Source organism: Melozone crissalis, unplaced genomic scaffold (genome assembly GCF_028551555.1).
Source record: "Melozone crissalis strain CALT ecotype California unplaced genomic scaffold, PUWL_Pcris_2 ptg000187l_1, whole genome shotgun sequence".
Taxonomy (NCBI): domain Eukaryota; kingdom Metazoa; phylum Chordata; class Aves; order Passeriformes; family Passerellidae; genus Melozone; species Melozone crissalis.
The window spans coordinates 2,242,640-2,255,474 of record NW_026535952.1 but is presented as its reverse complement, the minus strand read 5'-3'; the positions used below and the strand labels follow the sequence as shown (position 1 = coordinate 2,255,474).

Here is a 12,835-nt window from a genome sequence, read left to right as displayed (position 1 = left end):
GTACCTAGCAGCCAGGCATACAACCTCCTGTTGAGGGACATGTCTCTCCTCAGCAGGGTCTGAGTGGCTGCTGACAGGATATAAACCAGATCAGCCCTTCTGAGCAGGATGGTGCTTTCCTTGCAGTCCTGGGGTGGAAAAGAAAGATTGTTCAGCTGTTGGCGAGCACTGAAAGGAGTCAAACTGGTGACGGGCTGGGGTTTTGAACTGGGAATAATAATGTTTTGGGGAAAAGGTAAGAAAGCATCAACGGGAAAATGGTTTGTGTGATAAAAATGTCAAGAATTTACAGAATCACAGAATGACCAGGTTGGGAGAGACCTTCCAGACCATCGAGTCCAGCCCAGCCCCAACTGAACCCTGGCCCCCAGTGCCACATCCAGGCTCTGTTAAACACACCCAGGCGTGGGGACTCCACCCCCTCCCCGGGCAGCCATTCCAGAACTTTCTCACCCTTGCTGCAAAAACCTTTTCCCTGCTCTCCAGCCTGTATTTCCCTTGGTGCAGCTCGAGGCTGTGTGCTCTGGGTGTGTCAGTGCTGCTGCAGACAGAGCCCAGCCCCAGGTGAGCACAGGCCCCTTTCAGGAGCTGTGAGAGCGATGGGGGCAGCCCTGAGTCTCCTTTTCTCCAGGCCAAGCACCCCCAGCTCCCTCAGGGCTTCCTCACAGGGTTTGTGTTCCCTCTCCAGCCTCGTTGGCCCCTCTGGATGTGCTCAGTGTCCCAAGGTCCTTCCCAAAGTGAGGGGCCAGAGCTGGGCACAGACTCCAGGTGTGCCCTCAGCAGTGCAGGGGCAGAGTGATCCCCCTGCTCCAGGGACAGCCAGGGACAGACACAGGGACAGCCAGGGACAGACACGGGGACAGCCAGGGACAGACACAGGGACAGACACAGGGACAGACACAGGGAGAGACACAGGGACAGACACAGGGACAGCCAGGGACAGACACAGGGACAGACACAGGGAGAGACACAGGGACAGACACAGGGACAGGTACAGGGACAGACAGGGACAGGAATGGCCTCCCTGTTCCTGCTGGCCACTCCATTCCTGATCCAGGCCAGGACCCATCCCTTCTTGGCCCCCAGGGCTCACTGCTGGCTCATGGTCAGTCAGCACCCTCAAGTCCTTTTCTGCCTGGGCACTGTCCAGCCACACCAGCCCCAGCCTCTGGCATTGCAGGGCTTAATTGTGGCCAAAATGCAGGACTCAACACTTGGACTTATTAAACTTCATCCTGTTTGATTCTGTCTATCCATCCAACTATTCCAGGTCTCTCTGCAGAGTCATCCTACCCTCCAACAGAAGGACACAGCTCCCAGCTTAGTGTGGTCTGCAGATTTACTAATGAAAGGCTCAACACCCTCATCCTTGTCATCAATAAAGGAAATGTGACACAATCTCAAAGTGGGTTCATGGAGTCACAAAATGGGAGGGACCTTAAATCCCACCCAGTGCCACCCCTGCCATGGCAGGGACACCTCCCACTGTCCCAGGCTGCTCCAGCCCCAGTGTCCAACCTGGCCTTGGGCACTGCCAGGGATCCAGGGACAGCCACAGCTGCTCTGGGAATTCCATCCCAGCCCCTGCCCACCCTCCCAGGGATGAATTTTTTCCCCAGTATCCCACCTAACCCTACAATCTTTCAGTGTGGAGCCATTCCCTGGGTGCTGTCCCTGCATCCCCTGGCCATTGTCTCTCTCCAGCTTTCCTGGGGCTCCTTCAGGCCCTGCAAGGCCGCCCTGAGCTCAGCCCAAAGCTTCTCCTCTCCTTAAGACTTAAAAACTCTTCCTCCATCCCAAACACTGCCTGTCCTACAGGGAGGTGAGGAAACAATGGGAATAACTTTTGTTTTAGGTAAGATTTTCTCTCCTGGTCTTTACCAGAAATAATTTAATGTGGACAATTCTAAATTCTAAAATCCTGCTTGAATAAATTCCAAATGTTTTCCACATGAGCTGCTCAGGCCTGAATAGTTCAGGCACATCCCAAATATCCCCCAAAAGCCCCTGTGAAATCATTGCTTCAGCCTTGGACGCTGGAAAGACTCTGAGAAGCAGCAGAGTCTCCTCCACTCCTTAAATTGATGGGGCACAAGAAATCTCAAAATTCACGGATTTTCAAAATTCAGCCATTTGGCAATAACAATTGCCAATGGGGTGGGAGCTGGGCTGCTTGCACAGAACACGCCTTCCATGGGAAAATCTCAAAATCCCGAAAATCTCAAAATCCCAAAAATCCCAAAATCCCTTACCAAAGCTGTATAAAATGGGAAAAAGAAGAGGATTGCTTCCAGAGTGTTCCTCTGCACCAGGACATTGGAATCCAGCACTGACACACACAAAGACTTTATCTGGAAAAGGAAAACACAACATTTTATTGGATTTTAACATCAAATTAAGGAAATTTCAAGGAAATTTCAAGGAAAGGAAAGGAAATTTCAAGGAGGGAGGGAGGGAGGGAAGGAAGGAAAGAAAGGAAGGAAGGAAAGGAAGGAAGGAAGGAAGGAAGGAAGGAAGGAAGGAAGGAAGGAAGGAAGGAAGGAAGGAAGGAAGGAAGGAAGGAAGGAAATTTGGCTACGTATGAACAATATCTTGTTCAAATAAGAGGATAATGACAATTTAACTCCTGCACCCAAAGTGAGTTAAAACAATTTTTTGTGGCTATTAAAAGAACTGTTAATATTGGGTTTGTAAGAATACAGAACGTCCCAGAGTTACAAGATGTGAAACCTCCCAAAATGCAGATATTACTCTAATTAGCCTTACACTTATTCCATCACTCAACACAAATTACTCCCTACAGAAGATTTCCATTTCACTGGAAAAATAAAAAGACAAATTTCAGAACAGCAAACACTTTGGGAACTGCACATTAAACACTGAAAACCAGAAAAGCTGCTCTTCAAATTAAATGGATGGAGCAATTTCAGAGCATGGACCTTTCAGTCTCAAAATATTTTTAATTGCATGGCATCCTAATTTAATCCAGACAAGGCTGGGGTTATGGGGTTGTCTTAGGTTACAAGATGTGGCTGGGGCTGTGTGTTCTGCTTCCATTTTTTGAGCTGGCAGTTCTCTCTGTTCCTGGGGCAGTTTTTCCTTTCTCTCTCCCACAGCCAACCCTCCCTCCAGGAGATCTCTGCTGTCCATGGCCACTGAGTGTCCCTGCAGGGCTGAGCCAATCCCAGCATCCCATGGGGAGATGCTCTGCCCAGGGGAGGAGCCAAGCATTCCTCCCTGGATCCAATCTGAGGCGCTGGGACAGCAGAACAGCCTTTGCCCCCTGCATCCCCAGAGGAGCAGCTGCCTCTTCCCCTGGAGCTGCAGAGGAAAACTCCCCCCTTGTGCAGGATCCCTGCTGCAGCAGAGCCACAGCTGGCACTGCAGGAGGGCTGAGCCCCCCTGGGATGGGGCTGGGACACCGCCCTGACACACAGGGGACAGGGCATGCTCTGGCTCTGGCAGGGTTTTTTTGTAATATTTAATTTTGTTTTTATATTTTCTTTTTATTTTAAATATTTTTCCTAGTAAAAAAACGTTATTCCTATTCCCATATTTTTGCCTCAGAGCCCCTTAATTTCAAAATTATAATAATTTAATGGCACTGCTGCCACCACCCTGACCCACAGCATGCCAGGGCCTGTTCTCACTCTGGCATTGCTGCTTTGCATTACTGCATTCTGATTTTTATTTTTTATTTTTTCCCTAATAAAAAACTGTTATTCCTATTCCCATATCTTTACCTGAGAGCCTCTTAATTTCAAAATTACAATAATTTGGAGGAGAGGGTTTGCATTTTCCATTTCAAAGGAGACTCCTGCCTCCCTCAGCAGACCCCTGGCTTCCCAAACCCACACAAGGGTGTAAAATGAACTTACAGTGAGTTTATAATCTGTGCCAAGCATGAATTTCTGCTGCTTGCCAGAGAGCTCCCTGTTGATGTGGCTGACAACGAAGAGGGAAGCAGGGAGCCTGATGGAGGGGCTGCCCAGGACACTGCCCCAGAGAGCTCCATAAAACACCTCCTGGCCCATCAGCAGGGACAGCTTCACCAGCAGAGCATCTGTTCTGTACCCAGACAGAGAAAAAACCCCTTGTTAGCTGATTTTATACACAGAAGTGGAATTATTGTTGAGTTGATATCATTTATTTGATGTTTTGCAGCTTTGTGTTGTCAATATTTCCCTTTATCACAGAAACTTTGGGTTGGAAGGGACCCAAAAATCATCTCATTCCACCCCCTGCCATGGGCAGGGAACCTTCCTCTATCCCAGGTGGTGATGGATGAATCTCACTGTACAAAAATAATCAAACCCACTCAATTTGTCATTAAAACAAAGTCTCTGTTCACATACTGAAAAGTTCTTCAGGAAAATCTGCAAATATTCAGCTCTGACCAAACAACGGCAGCACCTGTGACTGCAGAATGTTTATTGCCAGAGGTGTGAAAAGCTAAATTGGAAGTCATTTAAGCAGATGCTAAAGTCTGAAAGCCAATTTTATCAGTCTGGGAGCTGGAGGTTATCCTAAAAATTCCTACTTTCAAACCAACAGGGTCAATTTTTAAGGCACTGGATGAAGAAAAACAAGAGACGTGAACTCCCCTGGATCCCTGGCAGTGCCCAAGGCCAGGCTGGACAGGACTTGGAGCACCTGGGACAGTGGGAGGTGTCCCTGCCATGGCTGGGGTGGCACTGGATGGGATTTGAGGTTCTTTACAACCCAAACCATTCCATGATTCCATGAGATAAAACAACAAATTGCACACAGGACACCCTGGAATGAATTCCAGACCATCCCACCGAGAATCCTGGGGCTGCAGCACAGTCCTTGCTCTGGAACATTTTGGTATTTTACCATAAAGGAGGAATTAAAACCTCACATGAGGGATGCAAGGTTGAGAAAAGAGGAAAATCCCAGCTCAGAAGAGGAAACACCTCCCAGTGTGATGGGTTTTTCCATTTCTTTATAAAAAAATCCCTCAAAGCAGTTTTCCTCTGCCATTTTCTGTATGAGTGCACAAAGTCAGGGAAATTTGGAGCTGGAAATGGAGTCTGGGCTGAAGCACAACCTCAGCACTTTGTTCACTTTCAGGAACAGCAGGAGATGGATTAATTTTAGTCCTCAATATTGAATGTTCTGAAAACACTCAGCGGAGAGTCTCTCATGAAAAAGAATTGAAAATTAACCTGACACAGCTTCTGACAGGATATTCTTACCATATAATCATTGCAATGAGTAAACAAAAGAAAAACTCCCTCATGGAAATTGGTATTAAAAAAAACCAAACCCAATTAAATTATTTTAACACAAATATTTGCCAATATTTATGCAATATATGTCAGATCCTGTTTGTTCAAAGAGGAAAATAATGCCATGAAAAATAGGAGAAAAAGGTGTAAAACCAGAGGTCAGATATTAGAGGTTCATCTGATTAATTTTAGTCCTCAATATTGAATGTTCTGAGAACACTCAGCAGAGAGCTTCTCATGAAAAATAATTGAAAATTAACCTGACACAGCTTCTGACAAGATATTCTTAATACAGAATCATTGCAATGAGTAAACAAATGTCCCTCATGGAAATTGGTATTTCACAAAAAAACAACCATTAAATTAATTCTAACATAAATATTTCCCAAGATTTATGAAATTTATGTCTGATCCGGTTTGTTCAAAGAGGAAAATAATGCCATGAAAAATGGGAAAAGGTGTAAAACCAGAGGTCAGATCTTGGAAGTTCATCTGATTAATTTTAGTTCTCAATATTGAATGTTCTGAAAACACTCAGCGGAGAGTCTCTCATGAAAAAGAATTGAAAATTAACCTGACACAGCTTCTGACAAGATATTCTTGCACAGAATCATTGCAATGAGTAAACAAAAGAAAAACTCCCTCATGGAAATTGGTATTAAAAAAAACCAAACCCAATTAAATTATTTTAACACAAATATTTCCCAATATTTATGAAACAGATCCTATTTGTTCAAGGCAAAGAGGAAAATGATGCCATCAAAAATGAGGGGAAAAGGTGTAAAACCAGAGGTCAGATATTGGAATTTAATTTTCAATTCCCTTTAATTCCCTGCTCCATATTTTTGCCAGATGATACAGAAATATTGGAAAGAATTCAGCTGCTCTCTCACGTTACAGAATTCAAACAGAATTTATCTCCAGAGCAGTGCTTTGGGAGACAGGTGAATTATTTAGGAGTCAGAGGAGCTTTAAGAATTTGTTTATTCTTTTCTCTCAGCATTTCTATTTTTAACCCTCCTTTTCCTCTTCTCTTTTTTAATCCTCCTTTTCCTATTTTCTCCTCCTCCTGGGATGAACACAGAGAGGAAAGGGATTTTTTATTTCAGCATTTTTCCAGGTCCCACCCTTCATCCCCCTTTAGAAGCTCTTTTATTTATAGAAATCTGACAGAATTTTTTTGAGAATTCCCTAGAAAATCAAACAGTGGATATTGCTTTAATGAATACGGAATAATTAATCTTACCTGTCATAAATTTCTGATCCTTCTTCCAGGCCAGGCAGCAGCCCAATGACAAAGGCCTGGAGACCAGGCAGGAGGGATTTTTGGAGAGGGAGAAAATATTTCTCATACAAGCCCAGGAGAACAGGTCTCACTGACATGGCTGCATTTGCCAGCAGAGGGAACAAACCTGAGCTTTAATTAAAAAAAAAAAGACAAAATGAGAGTTAATTTAAATAGATGGAGATGGTTATGCCTTAAAAAAAAAAATAAATTAAAATGACATGTACAAAGAGAATTCTGAGTGAGCTGTTTTGTGCATTAAAAAAAAAATTCAAATTACCTGTACAAGAATAAATCCTTGGCAAGCCATTTTGTGCCAATGATTTTAAAGATGATTTCATAGGTTTCTAAAGCCTTCAAGTGCACCCCGCTGGGCAGGGCTGGGTGCAAGCACTGGGATAATCTTTTACTGATGATCAATCTCCGGGGCAGCAGAGAATACTTCAGGTTACTCTGCAGAGCCTGGCGAGAGAGGAGAGCAGGAGAAGGAGTTATAAAGTGAAATAGAAAATATCCAACGGCTGTTTATTAAAGGTTGAGGAGAAAAAAAGGGGAAAAAGTGAAAAAAAAAAAGGGAAAAAAGAGTGAAAAAGTGAAATATAAAATATCTAATGGCTGTTTATTAAATGTTGACAAGAAAGGAGAGGAGAAGAAAGAGTTGTAAAGTGAAATAAAAAATACCTAATGGCTGATTATTAAAGCTTGAGGTGAAAGGAGAAGAGAAGGGTTATAAAGTGAAATGTCAAATATCTAATAGCTGTTTATTAAAGGTTAAAGAGAAGGGAGAGAAGAAGAAAGAGTTATAAAGTGAAATAGAAAATATCTAATGGCTGTTTATTAAAGGTTGAGGAGAAAAAAAGAGGAAAAAGTGAAAAAAAAAGGGAAAAAAGAGTGAAAAAGTGAAATATAAAATATCTAATGGCTGTTTATTAAAGCCTGAGGAGAAAGGAGAGGAGAAGTTTTAAAGTGAAATATAAAATAGCCAATGGCTGTTTATTAAAGGTTAAAGAGAAAGGAGAGGAGAAGAGAGAGTTATAAAGTGAAATATAAAATGTCTAGGAGCTGTTTATTAAAGGTTGAGGAGAAAGGAGAAGAGAAGAAAGAGTGAAAACAAAAGTGAAAAAAATTTGAAAAAATGAAATATAAAATATCTAATGGCTCTTTAATAAAGCTTGAGGAGAAGAAATAGTTATAATGTGAAATATAAAATATCTAAAAGCTTTTTATTAAAGGTTGAGGAGAAAGAAGAGGAGAAGAGTTGTAATGAGAAATATAAAATACCTAATGGCTGTTTATTAAAGGTTGACGAGAAAGGAGAGGAGAAGAAAGAGCGAAAAAAAATGAAAAAAAAAGTGAAAAAGTGAAATATAAAATATCAAATGGCTGTTTATTAACGCTTGAGGAGAAAGGAGAAGAAAAAGTTATAAAGTGAAATAGAAAATATCTAATGGCTGTTTATTAAAGCTTGAGGAGAAGAAATAGTTATATTGTGAAATATAAAATATCTAATAGCTTTTTATTAAAGAGTAAAAAAAGTGAAAAAAATGAAAAAGTGAAATATAAAATATCTAATGGCTGTTTATTAAAGGCTGACGAGAAAGGAGAGGAGAAGAAAGAGTGAAAAAAGTGAAAAGAAGAGTGAAAAAGGGAAATATAAAATATCAAATGGCTGTTTATTAACGCTTGAGGAGAAAAGTGAAGGGTTATAAAGTGAAATATAAAATACCTAATGGCTGTTTATTAAAGGTTAAAGAGAAGGGAGAGGAGAAGAAAGAGTTATAAAGTGAAATAGAAAATGTCTAGGAGCTGTTTATTAAAGCTTGAGGAGAAAGGAGAGGAAAAGAAATAGTTGTAATGAGAAATATAAAATATCTAATATGTGTTTATTAAAGGTTGAGGAGAAATGAGTGGAGAAGAAAGAGTGAAAAAAAAGTGAAAAAAGAGTGAAAAAGTGAAATATAAAATATCTAATGGGTGTTTATCAAAGCTTGAGGAGAAGAGTTATAACGTGAAATATAAAATATCTAATGGCTTTTTATTAATGCTTGAGGAGAGAGGAGAAGAGTTATAATGAGAAATATAAAATGTCTAATAGCCGTTTATTAAAGCTTGAGGAGAAAGGAGAGGAGAAGAAATAGTTATAAATTAAATATAAAATATCTAATGGCTGTTTATTAAAGCTTGAGGAGAAAGGAGAGGAGAAGAAAGAGTTATAAAGTAAAAAATAAAATATCAAATGGCTGTTTATTAAAGGTTGAGGAGAAAGGAGAAGAAATAGTTATAATGTGGAATATAAAATATCTGATGGCTGTTTATTAAATGTTGAGAAAAATGGAGAGGAGAAGAAAGAGTTATAAAGTGAAATATAAAATATCTAATAGCTTTTTATTAATGCTTAAGGAGAAAGGAGAAGAAAGAGTGAAAAAAAAGTGAAGAAGAGTGAAAAAGTGAAATATAAAATATCAAATGGCTGTTTATTAAAGATTGAGAGAGAAGAAGAAAGAGTTATAAAGTAAAAAATAAAATATCAAATGGCTGTTTATTAAAGGCTGAGGAGAAAGGAGAACAAATAGTTATAATGTAGAATATAAAATATCTAATGGCTGTTTATTAAAGCTTGGGGAGAAAGGAGAGGAAATAGTTATAATGCGAAATATAACATATCTGATAGCTTTTTATTAAATGTTGAGGAGAAAGGAGAGGAAAAGAAGAGTAAAAAAAAAGTGAAAAAAATGAGAAAGTGAAATATAAAATATCTAATGGCTGTTTACGAAAGGTTAAAGAGAAAGGAGAGGAAAAGAAAGAGTTATAATGTGAAATAGAAAATATCTAATGGCTGTTTATTAAAGGTTTGGGAGAAAGGAGAGGAGAAGAAAGAGTGGGGAAAAAAGTGAAAAAAAAATTGAAAAAATGAAATATAAAATATCTAATGGCTGTTTATTAGAGCTTGAGGAGAAAGGAGAAGAGTTATAACGTTAAATATAAAATATCTAATAGTTGTTTTTTAAAGGTGAGGAGAAAGGAGAACAAATAGTTATAATGTGGAATATAAAATATCAAATGGCTGTTTATTAAAGCTTGGGGAGAAGAAAGAGTTATATGGTGAAATATAAAATATCTAATAGCTTTTTATTAAAGGTTGAGGAGAAAGGAGAAGAGAAGAAAGAGTGAAAAAAAGTGAAAAAAATGAAAAAGTGAAATATAAAATATCTAATGGCTGTTTATTAAAGCTTGAGGAGAAAGGAGAGGAGAAGAAAAAGTGAAAAAAAGTAAAAAAAGAGTGAAAAAGTGAAATATAAAATATCTAATGTCTGTTTAATAAAGCTTGAGGAGAATATTGGGAAGAGTTTGAACTCCTAATTGCATTTTGTTACAGCAGAACTCTGCAGCTGAGTTTTTATTTGGGATCAGCCATGGAAAATTTGGAAATGCCTGGTGTGAGTCTGCTTAGAGGAGGGAAAAGGAAGTCAAGGAACGGGACTGGGACAGGATATCCCATTATCCCATCTCCAGGGGAAAACGGAAGTGACAAGAAGAGCAGCTCAGCTTTTAGCGAATAAAAAAGAATTTAAGATTTCTCTTTCCTCATAAATTCTCCCTTCACGGATGGAATCATGGAATGGGTTGGAAGGGACCTCAAAGGATGTTGTAGTGTGTTTTTAAGTTTCTTGTTTTTGCTCCCCAATTTTATGTATTTTTCCCCCCCTGTTCTTTGTAAAATGGTTCTTCCCCCTCCAGTTTTCCCGCCACAGAGCCTTTGGCAGTTATGTTACTATGGTTACCCCTGCCCCTGTTAATTGTCAATCTCCCAAGTTACATAACTGCTCCTCCCTTATCCCACCATATAAGTAAAGTTTTCCTCCTCCCTGAGCCCAGTCAATCACCCCCCACTCCTCCCTGCTTTCTAGAACATTCTTCTCTCTGGGGGTCATAGTTGGCTGGCGTCCCAGGGCCCCTCCTTTGTTCTATGTTTATTGGATAAGTTCTTGTGTCAGTTTTCTTATGTACCTCCCCACATGTTCCCCTATTGGTTAGCTGGGCTTCCCCTCCCGTCTCCACCCCTTCCCTGTAAAACTCTGTCTCCCCCCGTGTTCGGGGCCATTTTGCTGTGGGTTTTTCCACCTGTTGGTTTGCCCTGTGCTGCATGTGGGCTCTTCAATAAACCGACGTTTTACCCCCAGCAAGTGGTCGCCTCCTCTCTCGTCTCATCCAGCGCGAACCCAAGTCCGCAATCCAGCCCAGCCCGAGGCCAGGACGCCAAGGGGGGCTGGCTTCCGATGCGCAGGGGCGTCGGCCGCTTTTCCCCTTCAGCTAGCCGGACTTAGGGCCGTGTACGCCCTCGCGCAAAAGATCATCTTGTTCCAGCACCTTCCACTGTGCCAGGCTGCTCCCAGCCCTGGCCAACCTGGCCTGGGACACTGCCAGGGATGAGGAGCTCACAGCTTCCCTGGGAAACCCGGGCCAGGGCCTCCCCTCCTGTGGGGGCCTGAATATATGTGTGTGTTAGAATAAGAGGACAGCCGAGAGCTGTGGCAGCCTGAGAGCTGGGACTTTGGAATATCAGCCTGAGAGTTGGGACTGCATATGCATTGTAATTGTATAATTGTTAAAACAAAAGGGGGGAAATGTGGAGGCCTGAATATATGTGTGTGTTAGAATAAGAGGACAGCCGAGAGCTGTGGCAGCCAGAGAGCTGGGACTTTAGAATATCATATGGCCTTTGAGTTAAAGAGCTGGAACAGCAGAAAGCTGTAAGAATATGGCCTTTAAGGAAAAGAGCCTTGGAACATCTAGGGACTTGTATGTGTTTAAAGACAGCCGAGAGCTGTGGCAGCCTGAGAGCTGGGACTGTAGAGGGATATGTATATATTCTGTGTATGTATGTAAGACAGCCGAGAGCTGTGGCAGCCTGAGAGCTGGGACTGTATGTGTATTGTCATTGTGTAATTGTTAAAAGAAAAGGGGGGAAATGTGGGGGCCTGAATATATGTATAGTTACGCAGAGAGTCCCTGTTAAGATCTATGTATTGTAAGATCTATTTGTGGGTCCTAGTTGCTCCAAACGAGCTACAGCTGCAAAGTCCTTAGTTGGGCAGCAGCTGTGGCTCCTGAGGGTAACTGGAATAAATAGGGGTGGGTCGAGAGCCCAGGAGGAGCCCCTGAGAAGACACACTGAGAACTGTGCAGCAGAGAAGAACAGCTTGGTGCAGTGTGTGGGACCCCTGAGAAATATGACTGCAACAAGAATGCAACACCCTCCCTCACAGGGAACACATTTTGCCAATAAATAATTATTTAATAATTTTTTTCCAATACATTTTTCTAGTAAACAATATCTGAAACAAAAAATAACGAACCTTCCAACCAAAGCAGAGATGTTGAAATGGGACTAAAGTCTCTGCTCTGGAATTCTCTGTGGCTGCACTCACTGGGCTGGATAACTCACTGCATTCATGTGCAAGTAAAAGATGTTTGGGACAGGACATATTTAAATAGGATTTTAGAAAAAATTTTAGAAAAATTTTAGAAAAATTTTAGAAAAAACTGTGCCTCCCTTCTTGGGAAAGGGAACTCCTTTCCTTGAGCCACCAGAGCGTTTCAGCTGGGAAATAAATCAGTTTTCTCTTCAAGTCACAGACAATCAAAAAGAAAATTTAGAAGTCAAGGGCACCTCAGGCTTTGCTCAATGGGCAAACACAAACAGATCTGTTGGAGTTCTGGGTGCTGAGAATTCCAGACTTTCTGTGCTGCCAGGCACTGACCCCCAGAGAACACTGCACTGACCTGAGGGCCTGGAGAAGCTTCCAGAATGGAATGACAGAGCTGGGATTGTGGGGGGGGAGTTTGAACAGAAGTGTGTGATATCACAGGGTGGGAAACTCAGAGTTTAAGGGTTTAGAATACAAGAATAGAGAGAAAGCGAGATGGAGGTTTTAGGGTTCTTCTCCTTCTTCTTCTTCTTCTTCTTCTTCTCCTCCTTTTCCTTTTCTTCTCCTTCACATTTCTCTTTTCCTCCTTCTCCTCCTCCTTCTCCTTCTCCTCCTTCCCCTTCTCCTCCTCCTCCTTCTCGTTCTCCTTCTCCTTCTCCTTCTTCACCACCTTCTCCATGGGTTTGGGTGGTTTTGTGTCATTGGATAAAAAAGTCCCCATTGCGGGCATGGGTGGTTGGGTATTGGGTTAAATGTAAAAATAATTGAGGTGTCATTTCTTAATTGGACAGTTTAGTCTTAAAACACCTTGTAGAGAAAGACAGTGAGCCATTTTGTGCCTTGCTAATGAAAGGCTGCAGAACTCACTG

General features: G+C 41.6%; 1 protein-coding gene and 1 long non-coding RNA gene across 4 annotated transcripts in view; both read right to left on the bottom strand.

The window, feature by feature from the left end:
- Nucleotides 1-12,835, bottom strand: part of LOC128948978 (uncharacterized) — a 517,990-nt gene that overhangs the window by 36,933 nt on the left and 468,222 nt on the right. The window lies entirely within an intron of this gene.
- The window catches only part of DOP1B (DOP1 leucine zipper like protein B), a 248,579-nt gene that overhangs the window by 216,183 nt on the left and 19,561 nt on the right, over nt 1-12,835 (bottom strand). For all 3 annotated transcript variants that reach the window (XM_054293733.1, XM_054293734.1, XM_054293732.1), the window contains 5 exons: nt 6,818-6,999; nt 6,499-6,669; nt 3,879-4,068; nt 2,253-2,351; nt 5-128 (listed from right to left, as the gene is read on the bottom strand). In XM_054293733.1, coding sequence (XP_054149708.1) covers nt 5-128; nt 2,253-2,351; nt 3,879-4,068; nt 6,499-6,669; nt 6,818-6,999 — 766 coding nt within the window. The remainder of the gene's footprint in view (nt 1-4; nt 129-2,252; nt 2,352-3,878; nt 4,069-6,498; nt 6,670-6,817; nt 7,000-12,835) is intronic.